This window comes from Pan troglodytes, chromosome 4 (genome assembly GCF_028858775.2).
Source record: "Pan troglodytes isolate AG18354 chromosome 4, NHGRI_mPanTro3-v2.0_pri, whole genome shotgun sequence".
Classification (NCBI taxonomy): domain Eukaryota; kingdom Metazoa; phylum Chordata; class Mammalia; order Primates; family Hominidae; genus Pan; species Pan troglodytes.
Window position 1 is genome coordinate 133,947,928 of NC_072402.2, and position 13,254 is coordinate 133,961,181.

General features: G+C 46.8%; 1 protein-coding gene across 1 annotated transcript in view; it reads right to left on the reverse strand.

The window, feature by feature from the left end:
* Positions 1–1,960: 1,960 nt before the first annotated feature.
* TRPC7 (transient receptor potential cation channel subfamily C member 7) overlaps positions 1,961–13,254 on the reverse strand; it is a 141,973-nt gene continuing 130,679 nt past the window's right edge. Inside the window, exons 9-10 of the mRNA XM_016953877.4 lie at positions 5,388–5,463; positions 1,961–2,820 (exon numbers count right to left, since the gene is read on the reverse strand). Coding sequence (XP_016809366.1) covers positions 2,651–2,820; positions 5,388–5,463 — 246 coding nt within the window. The 3' untranslated portion in view covers positions 1,961–2,650. The remainder of the gene's footprint in view (positions 2,821–5,387; positions 5,464–13,254) is intronic.

Consider the following 13,254-nt stretch of genomic DNA (forward strand, 5'->3'; position numbering starts at 1 on the left):
TGAGGGAGACTGGTAGTGCCTGGAAGATGACTGAGCTCTTTTCCCTGCTTCAGGCTGCTGATCTCTGCCAGCCCTCAGTTCCAGGCCTCTCCAACAGCTCTCCACCAAAAAGAGGCTCTCTTCTGCCCTTCCCCATAGCCATCTGACAGCCATGAATTCATTCCTGGACTACCTTTACCTCCTAGACATGGCATTAAAACCCTAATGGATGGTACTAGTTTTCTTTCCCAGTTTTTAATTACTCAGTGAGACTGGTTTTCCTTTATCTCTATAAGGAGTAGATCTGAGACTTAGGTTTGACAGGAAAAGTGTGCCCCATGGTTTGAAAATGGGGTTGCTAACTGCCTTTGGCTGAAGGCAGATAGAGAAATTGAAGAATGCATCTCAGAAGTGTTTATTAGCATTCTGATAAAGATAAATGAGGGATCTGAAAGGCAGTCTTCCAGAAGTGTTAGCAATTTGTCCCCTGGATGAATCAATTGCTCTTCCTACAAAGCACTTAAGCCTCCCTTTTCAGAGTCTGGGTTTAAAAAGGGAGCCACACTGGATGCATGTGGCTCTGTCCCTAGCACTTGGCAAGGGGCTTAGTACATAGCTGCTGAGTAAAGTCATTCCTCATTTGTGGACTTACCGGGGGCGTGTAGATGAGTGCTTGCAAAAAGCTACAGGTGTTCTCTCTAGAACAATGCACCCATTGCAAAGACAAGCACACAGCCTGAAGGGCACCTTAGGACTTGCAGGCTCTTTGAAATCCATCCATGGTCCTCTATGGGTCCTCCTCCTGGGCCAGAGTTTATGTCTATCAAGTGCCCCTGCATGTGCAGTATGCCCAGTACCTGTCAAATGCCTGTTTCTGTCTTGCTTGAATACTAGGTGATGGTGCAGATTGGGTTGGGAAGGCCCAGGCATGGAGCCATGTCTCATCTTCTGCTGCCTATCTTGGCGGCCAGGAGCCCAACAAATGTTGACTTTTTCTTTTTTTCAGCAGTTGGGAAGATGTGGCAAAACAGGACTTATATTCCTTATGGCAACGATGGGCTGAGCTGAGTGTCTGCAGCCTGCTTTAGGCAGGGCACGGCTGTGCAGTCTGTCATTGTCCCTTGTCACTCCCATCAATGCTGGCACCAACCTCACTTCTATTTATCGCCTCATCTGATCGGCTGTTTCTTATAGCAGAGTTAAGTAAAAAAAATGTTTGCCCCTGAAGACAAAGACGTATGTCTTGAAACACAAGCTCCCTCTTTCTACATATACATACATATATACATTTACACATACACACATGCATATATATATATATATAATTATTATATATTTATCTTCCCCCCTCTAGAATGTCTGCAAGGCATGTGAATTTGTAACCATCACCCTCCTCACAGGGTTGCTGTGAGGATCCGGTGGACTGATGCATGCAAAGCCCCCAGCACAGTGCCTGGTACACGGCAAAAGCTGAATACTTCTGGCCAGCACTAGGAATATTTCCTTGGGAGCAGAGGGCTCTTCTGGAAGCTTCTGGAAGATGAATGGCATCTTCGCACACCTGCTCCGAACAGGCATTGTTTGGGACTCAGCGCCCTCTGGTGGCTGCTCTCCCTACTCACACTTAGCCTCTTCCTTGGTTGGGGGGACACTTTGAGGCCTCATTCCTGCCCCTCCCCTTCCTTTCACATGGAGGAAAGTTCTAGAATGGGGTGGGAGAAAACTTTCCACTTGTTCTGCATTTCCTTTACCTCCTTCCTGACCTTAGGTCTGGGCACAGGAGGAGGGGCTTGGAGGTGGAGGCTGGAGCTTCTGGGGGTCCTGGCTGCATGACTCTAAGGAGGGTGGTGCCTTCGTCCCCACCCAACCCCCACCGCATCGGCCCATTCTCCTCCCGAAGCATCCCTGGGCCACAGGTTCCCAAGGCCACCTCCAGACTGGGCCCGCGAGTGGGGCGGCCCTGGTAGCGTATCCACAGGAGTTATTATGAGGTAATTTTATTTCTTTCCATTTTAGGTAAAAATAGTAAATACAAGATAATCTTAATAAAGGTAAAAATACATCATTTGGATTTTGTTGTTGTTTTCTAAACAGTGCTACCTACAGTACAGTTTTCAATTTAGGATTTTTAAACTTTTTTTTTATATAAACAAATAGAACTATTTTGCTATTAGGCTGTGTTCTCATCTGGCACTTAAGAATAGATCACAGGTCACCTCCTGGTTCTGTTTGGATGTGTTGGGGGTGGCAGGGAGGGAGTGAGAAGGAGTTTGTGGGTTGAGGTGTTTGTCTTCCCAGGACACAGCCAGAGCTGCAGTCCCACCTGCAGTGGGAGGGCACAGGTGTGCACCCAAGATGGCCTTTTCCTGCTCTGGCCACAGGGATGGGTTTCACTGTGGCTGGACCAAAGGTCTCACACTCGTCAGGGGGCTGTTCCTCCCCTCCTCCCATGGTAGCTTTTCTTACCCAACCACCTAGATTCACAGCAGTTCTGGGTCTAGGCAGGCCAGCGGGCTGGAGATGTCAGTCATGCTGCAAGAGACTGAGCCAGGAGATCCCCTTCGTGTCCTAGAGGAGTGGGCTGGGGACCCCTCCCCACCAAGGATGGGGGCGAGGGCATCCAACCTGGCCTTGGAATGCTGGTAGAAGTCACAGACGCCGATGTGGGCTGCTAAATGTCTTTGCCCTTGTTCACCCTCAGGTGGTCTTTGTTTAAGTTCTTTCCAAACTTCTCGCTGAGTTGTTGAATCAGGTCTGCCAGCTCACCAGTAGCTTGAGATTTTTCCTCAAGAAGCTCATAGCGCAGGCTGGAGATATCTTGCTTGATTTCCTTCAGCTCGCCTGCAAGGACAGAGGAGATTTTGCTGAGTCTGAGTAGGTGGAAGCTGGGGGCTTGTCCCATGCACATGTGGGCATGTGCATCCTTCCAGTGGAATGTCGGGTCCTGGGCCAGCCCACCAGGGTTGAAGGTGAGGCAAGGGGGGCTCTATTTGAACCCAGAACCACCCAGCTCCCCCACCACTGAAGGACACATCGATCCATAGAAAGCCCTTCTCCTCCCATTCCAGGAAAACCTTTCCCTTAGGGGTTTGAAGGAGGAGTCAAGATCAGGGCTGTGAATTGTGTCTAGCACCTGTTTCATAAAATACTTGTTAGAAAGTTTGTTTCAGAGTCACTAAAGGCAGATTTCAAGACTCTGGAAAACAACCCCATTAACCGGAGCATTGATTTTGATGATGCTATGTTTTGTTCTGTCATTATGATTTGTAGGGAGGAGAAACTCCCAGGAGCCTGGAGAGAATGGCTCGGCACAGCAGATGCAGCCGTGGTGGCCATGGAGCTGACCAGCCTCTTGGGAGTGAGCTGGCCACCTGAGTAGGGTCCACTCAGCCCACACAAGCAGCAGCACCACCTCGCTGACAGGAGCTTCGTCAATGCCTGCCGCCTCCTCCTTCCATAACGAGGGACCACCTAGCAGGGACTTTCACTTTTATTTCCACAGAGAACCTTGTGGTTAGAAGTCCAATGGGTCTAGGCTGTGGTCTAGGCTTTCCTAATACTGTAGATAGTGCACTTGGCTCGTGTGGGAGTCCACTGTCTGTGGAAACATTACTCGTCTATTTTTCAGGTATGGTCTATATACATAAAAGGCAGAGATCTTAAAGGTACAGTTTGATCCATTTTGACAAATGGATACACCCCCTGTTTTTATCAGATGCTTCACTGAGCCCCCGTTTCATGGTGTAATTTAAGTGCCATGACACCTGGATACCCCCACCTTCTATGATCAGTGATATTCACATGAATCAGTTACATACTGCTTGAGGCTGGCTGGCCTGACACTTGGCCATTGTTTGTTTGAGACCTACAAGTAGGTAGGTGGGCTGTTGTCTGCCCCTAAACCATGTCAGCTCAGGGGCAGTTCAGTTATGGCTGAGCTTCGAGCTGCATGCTGGGTGCCCCAGGATGCAGCAGAGGGTCACCCAATGACCAGGCTCTTTCTGTAGTTCCCTGTGGCCCAAGCTAGGAGAACAGAAACTTCAATCATGGATGAGGCTGTTTCTAGGTGGCAAATATTTATCATAGGTATCTCATTAATTACCTGGTATAAAGTAATTTGCTTTTCATCTAAGAGTAACTGCTTAAAATAGACTGGAAAACAACCCAAACAGTGAAAATAATATAGTTGGTAAACTTCAGTGTGTATCAGAGACCCTTGGTACAGTTTTCCAAAAGCAGATCCCCAGACCCCACTCCAGAGATGCTGATTCATTAGGTCTGGGTGGGGTCTGGGATCTGTAGTTTTAACAGCTAGTTCTGAGGTGGGGAACACTTTGAGAAACACGGCTGTCAGTTAGATGCTGAGAACCTCCCACTGAGACTGGACAGGACCAGTTAGAAGCAAGCGGCAGCAGACCCTAAACGCAGTGTGCATCTGCTCAGTGGATGTGCACCATGGAATGAAGTACAGCATTGGAATTCTGAACCATCCTGCACTCAAGAGGCATGAGGTTGGCTCAAGGCTGCCATTGCTGTGGGAGGCAGAGGAATGTCCCCTACTCCCAAGATGTCCCCGTCCTGATCCCTGATGTTCTGCCTGTGGGAAACATGACTATGTTTCCCCTCAAAGGGGAACTGAGGTGGCAAATAGAATTCAGGTTGCTGATCAGCTGCCCTTAACAGAAGGAGATTATTCTGGATTGTGCTGGTGGAACCAATTCAATCACATGAGTCCTTAAAAGTGGAGGAGGGGCCGGGCGCAGTGGCTCATGCCTGTAATCCCAACACTTTGGGAGGCTGAGATGGGCGGATCACAAGGTCAGGAGTTCGAGACCAGCCTGACCAACATGGTAAAACCCCATCTCTACTAAAAAAATACAAAAATTAGCTGGGCGTGGTGGCACACACCTGTGATCCCAGGTACTCAGGAGGCTGAGGCAGGAGAATCGCTTGAACCCAGGAGGCAGAGGTTGCAGTGGGCTGAGACTGTGCCGTTGCACTCCAGCCTGGGCAACAGAGTGAGACTCCATCTCAAAAAAAAAAAAAAATGGTGGAGGAGGAAGGCAGAGGAGTGGGGTCAGAGATGGGACAATGGAAGATGAGGCAGGGCAAATGGAGTGTGAGGGTGCCTGATGCCTGCTGCCAGCTCTGAGGTGGTGGGGCTGTATGCACAGACCAAGTGCTGGAGCTCAGGGCAGCCCAGCTGTGGCCAGCAAGGCAACAGGGACAGGCCTGAAGCCCCGTGGAAATGCACTCTGCCGACAACTGAATGAGCAAGGAGACTGAGCCTCCCTGGAGCCTCTGGAAAGGAGCACAGTGCCCTGACAACACTGTGGCCGTAGCCCAGTGAGACTCACAGAACCTGTGTTGTTTTAAATCACCACGTGGGTAGAAATCCAGTCATTTACCTTCATTGACTTCGTCATTTTCTCTGTCCACCTGGGCTTTCAGGACGTATCTTTTTATGAGCCGTTTCATGATTTTCTGAAATGCCAAGCAAGGAAGGGATCAGACAGGGCTGGCCTAATGCAGAGGCAGCCTGCGTGGTGTAGCAGGACCCCTCCCTCCCTTGAAGAGCCTCAGCAACCATGGCGACCCTCCCATGCCTGGCGCCTCACTCTGGAGGGGTGCCCTGCACAGTGCGGGTACCTGGCCAGCCTCTGTTTTGCCTCCCCCGCAGGATGCAATGTGCACCTGAACCTGGGATGTAACAGGAATACTTCTTAATGGCAGGAAGCTGAGCCAAGCAGAGAGAGAGACAGAGAGAAAGGGTGGAGTGGGCAGTGGCAGAAATACTGGATCCACGTCTCTGCTCCAGGGGCCTTGGCCTGGCTCTGCCCTGCTCAGTCAAGTCATCTTTCCTGGACCTCAGTTCTGTTTTAAGGATGGAGGGCTGGGGAAGACTTAGCAGGCCTGCCTGGGTGGAGCTGCCTCCCTCAGAGGTCACAGTGAGCAGTGTGCCCTTCATGAAGAGATCCGCTGGGTACAGAAGTCAGGACCAGGCTTGGAGGACAAGTCCACTGTACCTTGGAAAATTCCTACCAGAAGCAGAAGCAGACACAGCCGGGCCTCTGGGGTTTTACAGAGATACCACTTCCCACAGGCCTGACACTGTACTGCCGGAGTCACACTGGAGCAGGATTTGGCCCTCAAGTTCCGTTTATTATGAAGATACTGAATTCGTTAAGCAGGCGAGGCATGAATAAACACTTAAGAGACACCAAGAATAGAGCCAAGTGTAGGAAAGACTGCAGGAGGTGAACTTTGGATTTTGCCAGCTAGTTGGTCCAGGGTTCCTGCGAAATCACAGGATTTAAAAATACTCGGGTAGCCGAGACTTCTGAATCTTCCAAGAGATGAGCAGTGTGGAAGAGAGGAAGGGATTTCCCTGCTCCTTGGTCCTCCCTTCTTGTGGGCTTCTCACCAGCTCACACCTGAGGACCAAGAGGACAGAGGCAGGATTTTCCAGTTTGAAGAGAAGGGACCTGATTCTGTTCCTAGCTTTGCTACACAGGCTGAGGAAAAGCATCTTGCAAATAAAAAGTAAGTGAACTGGATGCAAAAAGCTGCAGGATTTACTCATTATCATCAATTATGGTTCTTTCCATCCCTTTAACCATGAAGAGCTTGCCACAGAGATGCTTCCTGGCCTGTGATTCTAAGACTTCACCTGAACCCGAAAGGCTCTCTAGGATAACACTGGGTTTAGCTCATTCAGGCCAGCACTGCCCCTCCTCAGCCCTCGGGCTCATGGGCCAACTGGCTGTGTGGTTTGAGTTGTGATCTAATTTCAGGCTGAAGAGTTAATTGGTAGTTGCCTTCCTGCTGCTCCTTCTCAGAGAAGCCTGGGTCTTATCCTACTAGCAGTTAAACTGCAGCGCTGAATTTCTCATGGACATAGTTTAGTCAATAAAGTAAGTTATCTAAGTTATAAAAAATATATCCCTTTCAAGCCAGGTGCAGTGGCTCATGCCCATAATCTCAGCACTTTGGGAGGCCGAGGTGGGTGGATAACCTGAGGTCAGGAGTTCAAGACCAGCCTGGCTAACATGGCGAAACCCTGTCTCTGCTAAAAATACAAAAATTAGCTGGGCGTGGTGGTGTGTGCCTGTAATCCCAGCTACTCGTGAGGCTGAGGCAGAGAGAATTGCTTGAACCTGGGAGGCAGAGGTTGCAGTGAGCCAAGATCATGCCACTGCACTCCAGCCTGGGCAACAGAGCAAGACTCTATTTCAAAAAAAAAAAAAAGAAAAAAGAATATATATATATAATATAATATATAATATATATTTAAGATATATAATATATGAGATATATAATATATATTTGAGATATATTATATATGAAATATATAATATATATTTGAGATATATTATATATGAAATATATAATATATATCTCAAAAATATATTTTTTGAGATTATATAAAATATATATACAAAATATATGTATCCCTTTCCATGAGACTCAGTAATGCTGCTTTCACTTTGAGTTGGAAAAACAAAACAAGACAAAAACTTTGTCCTAAACTAGTTCTCATGAAAAAAAAATAACAAAACAGACACTTAGGTATCTGTCATTCTTGCTGAATAAGAAATTCAGAAGTGTTCTTCCACTGCAATCTTTCAGGCTGACACAAAATTAAAGGGACCTAGTTAAAGTTGGTTGCCTTTTCAAGGCAAACCTCAGGAATTAAGGGTTCTTCAGTTTCTGGATCCAACAATTAAAGAGCTTTACTGTTTCTCATGTAAAATGATAAGCCAGAGATTGGCAGTCAAATGGTGTTGAGGAAAATTCTTTCATAGGTGCAGCCGGAATTACAGCCCTTCCTGTTTGGTGTACACATTTTGTATTTAAGAACATTCCATAGCATACATTTACTAATAATAGAAAATGTGCCCCTCAAACTCTATTTGGCTGGGATAGGTGAGATCCTGCTCACAGTCTCCTTCAATGCAGAGGAGCCCCTCAGGAGGAAGGGTGAAAGGATGAAGACGCAAAGAAGCAAATGCATTGAGTGCTTCCATAGACCAGGATTGTGTCAGCCTCTCATAAAAGTGATCTTACTGACTCCTACAAGAAACTCAGTGAGATGGGAGTTGTCATTTCCATTTACAAATGAGGACACTGAGGCTCAGAGACTGATGTAACTTCTCCAAGGTCACACAGCTGGAAAGTGGCAGATCTGAGATTTAACCAGCATGGAAATCATGGCTGGGACTTCATCTGAGCATCAAAACAAAGGCTCAAGATGGTTTAGGAAATGAGATGTGGGAAACTGGCTCCCATTAGTCAAAGAGGGTTTGGGCTGTGTCTGGGTACTGAGTCATTTTATGCAGGGGGAAGCCTCACTAGATTTCAGAGGCTGGGTGACATCATACAATGGTCATCCCTTGAAGAAGGGGGTCTCTGCTCTGGCACTGGCAGGAATGCTCATGGCCCACTCTTGAGCACTGGCATGCTCGATCTGAGCCAGGGTTTCTGTAGACCTAGGGCTCAGAGGGTAGAAAAGCAAAGGTTTACTTTGAAGCTCTCAGTATGCATTAGGATTATAAAGTCTTCTTGTGGAAGCAGAATCAGCTGAGCACTACAGATGTGCAGGGACACTTTAGCCTTCCTCCTCACCTCCAGGGCACTTCCCAGAGTGACAGGGACCTTCAGGGAGAGCAGTGTGACTGCCTGCCAGTTCTTAAAGACTTCATGTCCTGCCAGGCACAGTGGCTCATGCCTGTAATCCTAGCACTTTGGGATGTTGAGGTGGGTGGGTCACTTGAAGCCAGGAGTTGGAGACCAGCCTGGGTAACATGGCGAAACCCCATCTCTACTAAAAATACAAAATTTAGCCAGGCATGTTGATGTACACCTGTAGTCCCAGCTACTTGGCAGGTTGAGGCAGGAGAATTGCTTGAACCTGGGAGGTAGAAGTTGCAGTGAGCCGAGATGGTGCCACTGCACTGCAGCCTGGGTGACAGAGCAAGACTCTGTCTCAAAAACCAAAAAAACTTCATGTCCTCATAGAGACCTAACTTCCCTTCTGTTATGTGCATGCTGCACAACTTGGTATCTGCAAAAACCAGTTTTGCCACCAGAAAGCCTGAAATGGTTGGAGAAATGGCCAAAAGTTCTATTTAACATGGATGGCACAGAGGATATTGTTGCGGGAAGCCAGGGACCCTGAATGGAGGGAACGGCTGGAGCTGCAGCAGAGGAACATAAATTGTGACGATTTCATGGACATTTATCACTTCCCTAATAATACTTTAACAATTTCTTACACCTGTCTTTATTTTAATCTCTTAATCCTGTTGTCTTTGTAAGCTGAGGATGTACGTCACTTCAGGACCACTGTGATGATTGCTTTAAGTGTACAAATTTATTGTAAAACGTGTGTTTGAACAATATGAAATCAGTGCACCTTGAAAAAGAACAGAATAACAGCGATTTTCAGAGAACAAGGGAAGACAACCATAAGGTCTGACTACCTGCGTGGTCAGGCAGAATAGAGCCATATTTTTCTTCTTGCAGAGAGTCTATAAATGGACATGCAAGTAGGGAAGATATCACTGAATTCTTTTCCTAGCAAGGAATATTAATAATTAAGACGCTGGGAAAGGAATGCATTCCTGGGGGGCAGTCTATAAATGGCCGCTCTGGGAGTGTCTGTCTTATGAGATTGAGATAAGAACTGAAATATGCCCTGGTCTCCTGCAGTACCCTCAGGCTTATTAGGGTGGAGAAGAAACCCCACCCCGGTAAATTTGAGGTCAGACCAGTTCTTTGCTCTCAAACCCTGTTTTCTGTTGTTTAAGATGTTTATCAAGACAATACATGCACAGGTGAACATAGACCCTTATCAGGAGTTTTTGATTTTGCCCTTTGCCTTGTGATCTTTGCTTTGCCCTTTGCCTTGTGATCTTTATTGGCCTCAGAGGCATATGATCTTTGTTCTCCTTTGAAGCATGTGATCTTGTGACCTACTTCCTGTTCTTGCACTCCCTCCCCTTTTGAAATCCTCAATAGAAACCTGCTGGTTTTGTGGCTCAGGTGGGCATCATGGTCCTACCGATATATGATGTCACCCCCGGAGGCCCAGCTGTAAAATTCCTCTCTTTGAACTCTTTCTCTTTATTTCTCAGATGGCCAACAATTATGGAAAATAGAAAGAACCTACATTGAAATACTGGGGGCTGGTTCCCCTGATAGGATATCTATTTCTATTCTAGAAATAGATATAGAAAATAGATATAGATACAGAAAATAGATATAGAAAAGATGGACATAGAAAGCCTCCCTTCTTTCACTATGTGGGGGAAATGTGTGTGTGTGTGTGTATGTGTATGTGTCTGTGTGTGTGTGTGTGTGTGTATGTTTTGTGATGAGTTTGAGATACCTCCTTGCTATCTTCCATAGAGTTCTTTCACTTCATGGAGATAATAAGCTTTCTCCAAGTTACTATGTCCCTGGTAGTGGCAACTCTCCCTGCCCTGCCCCATGCATTAGCAAATACTGGAGATGAGTATATTGAGTGCTATCACTCAGGCAAAGCATACTCAAGAGGATGAAGATGAGATGCACAATGGATAAGAGCAGTTGTCACGCAGAGCCCTACATCCGGAGAGGAAGGCACACAGTTCCCACAGCCCAGACCCGGCCCAAACTACAAGAGGCCAAATGGCCTCTGGCCACTGATGGTGAAGGGGAACACAGGACATCTTTCTATGGGAGAGACAACTCTCCCTGCACAGCCAGGGCAGATGAGGACACAGATAAGGAAGCAAGGAAGAGAACACATACTGTACACTGATGATGGCCAATGAGGTAGGATCCAGAGGGAAGAAATGTGGTCACCTAGGAAAACAGAAATTGAGGAACATTTGGAAGAGAGTGGACAAAATGGATCACAGGACAAGTCATTTGTTAAACTGAGGTTTATCAGACACAACAATAGAATAAATAAGCACTGGCAAGTTGTCCATCCTCTTTGCTTTGATCTCTTTGGTAAAGGCCATTTAGAAGATGGAAAAGAGAACTCCCCACGGGGTTTTGGGGAGCAGATTGCAGCATAAAGATTGGAGTGTATGTGAATGATGGATGTGCCTGGATTCTATGGTTTATTTGGGATATCGCTTGTTTACTTTGACCATGAAGAAATATGCCTCTCAGAGTGAGTATATGGGTCTGCATACTTCCTGCCCCAACAAACTGACAAGCTGGATCTTGAAACAGATCACAGGGAGCTTGGGGATGAGGCATACTTTGGCCATCTCACCAGTATCATGGTTTTGTTCCATTGTTTGGTCTCAGGTCTGCAGAGCCCAGACTGAAAAACACATTAAAAAAATGGTTTTGTGAAAAATAACAATTCAGACACCCTGGAGCCTAAGGAAAAAAGAAAACACAGAAAGCCTCTGAAGTCTGAAGGAGCTGTCTTCCCTTACAACAAAGACCTCACAAAAGCAGAAGGATTGACAAACAGCTGAATGAACACCTGAAATGCTAACAGTTGAGAAATCGAATGAAGAGACAAAAAAGCAGCAAACTTAGTAACTAAATGTGTGTGAACGATGGTGCTTTTATCTTCTTGGGAACACTAAGTGATTTCTCAGAGCCACAATATGTGAGAAGCTGACGGAATATGTGCTCAGTGACAGCAGCTCTGCCTAGGGCCTGGATTGTAAGAAGGAGGGGGTGAATTGGGCTGCTCATGTTCTCTGCACATTTGGAAGCTGCTGTGGGAGGAAAGCAATGCTACTTGGAAGGCCACTGGTGGGCCCAAGGAAAGAGAGGAACCATACTCAGATCCCCCCTCAAATTGTCCTTGCTGCCATTGACAGCAAAAGTGCCCCAGTGCCTTCTGCTCCTTGCCTCCTCACTGTGTGCTTGGAAGGCTCAGATAGGTCTCTTCCTGGTGACCGTCAAACACAGGCAAGAAAGGTTCTGAGGAGGATGCTGGTGCAAAACTATGAAGATAAATAATAGGCAGGTGTCCAGGCAGCATGACGTGGTGAGAGAGGGGGGGCCCTCTGAGTCAGAGAGATCTCAATTCAGTCACTTGTGTGGCCTTGGCCACTGAGCCTCAATTCCCTCATCTGTTACATGGGGTTGAAGACAGTGCCCATCTCCAAGGAATATGGGAGAGTACACGTGAGCTAGTGTCCAGCCTGCATCCAGGTATCTTTTAGTGACATCTCAGGGTTTACTCCAATTGTGAGCAGATGATGACTCAGGACGATGCCACACAGCCTAGCAGGGTGGAGCCAAGAGCCAATGTGCAAAGACTGCTTTCTCTCAGCCCCTTTCCTCTGATGCCTACTGGCTGGCTTTTTGTTTCTTTTCTGTGACAACTATTTGAATAAGTCACCTCAGGCTTCTTCTGTGGAGTCACAAATTACAAAATGAGCAAAGCTTTCCAAGGTCATCAGTTGCCTGAAGCTGTAGATGACCAATCTCTGTAATCACAGCAGGAAGTTCCTGGGGAGATTCAAGGCAGTATGGACTCAACCAGCGAGGATGGAAGACAGAGATGGGACTGCTCTGAGACTGCTTTTGAAAATGGTCTCCTGCTAGGCGTGGTGGCTCATGCCTGTAATCCCAGCACTTTGGGAGGCCGAGGCAGGTGGATCACCTGAGGTCGGGAGTTTGAGACCAGCCTGACCAACATGGTGAAACCCCATCTCTACTAAAAATACAAAATTAGCCAGGCATGGTGGTGCATGCCTGTAATCCCAGCTACTCGGGAGGCTGAGACAAGAGAATCACTTGAACCTGGGAGGCGGAGGTTGCAGCGAGCCAAGATCGCACGATTGCACTCCAGCCTGGGCAACAAGAGTGAAATCTGTCTAAAATCAATAAATAAATAAAGTAAAAAAAAAAGTAAAAAAAAGAAAAGAAAATGGTCTCTTTCAGAAAGGATTCATTCTGGAATGGGACATTCACACAGAATTGATCTTCCTTTATCTCAGGAGCTAATTCTGCTCAAAACCTAGGAGAGATTTGGCCCTAACCCATTGGGTATCTATCTTTTCTGTGACACAGATAATCTACACTTCTCTCTGAAAAGCTGAGAAATAAAAATACTTTCACTGACCAAAGGCTTTGGTCTGTAAAATAGCTCAAAGCAGATCAAACCAGTCAGTGCCAATTTTGTGCGTGATTAAACACAAGATTTGCCCATTGCTAATTTTTCGCCTGTCATCTGATAGAACTATAAGCTCTTTGAGGGATGAGCCATTTCTTAATTGTGCAATTAAATTCTCCTAACTGCACAGCTGGCTT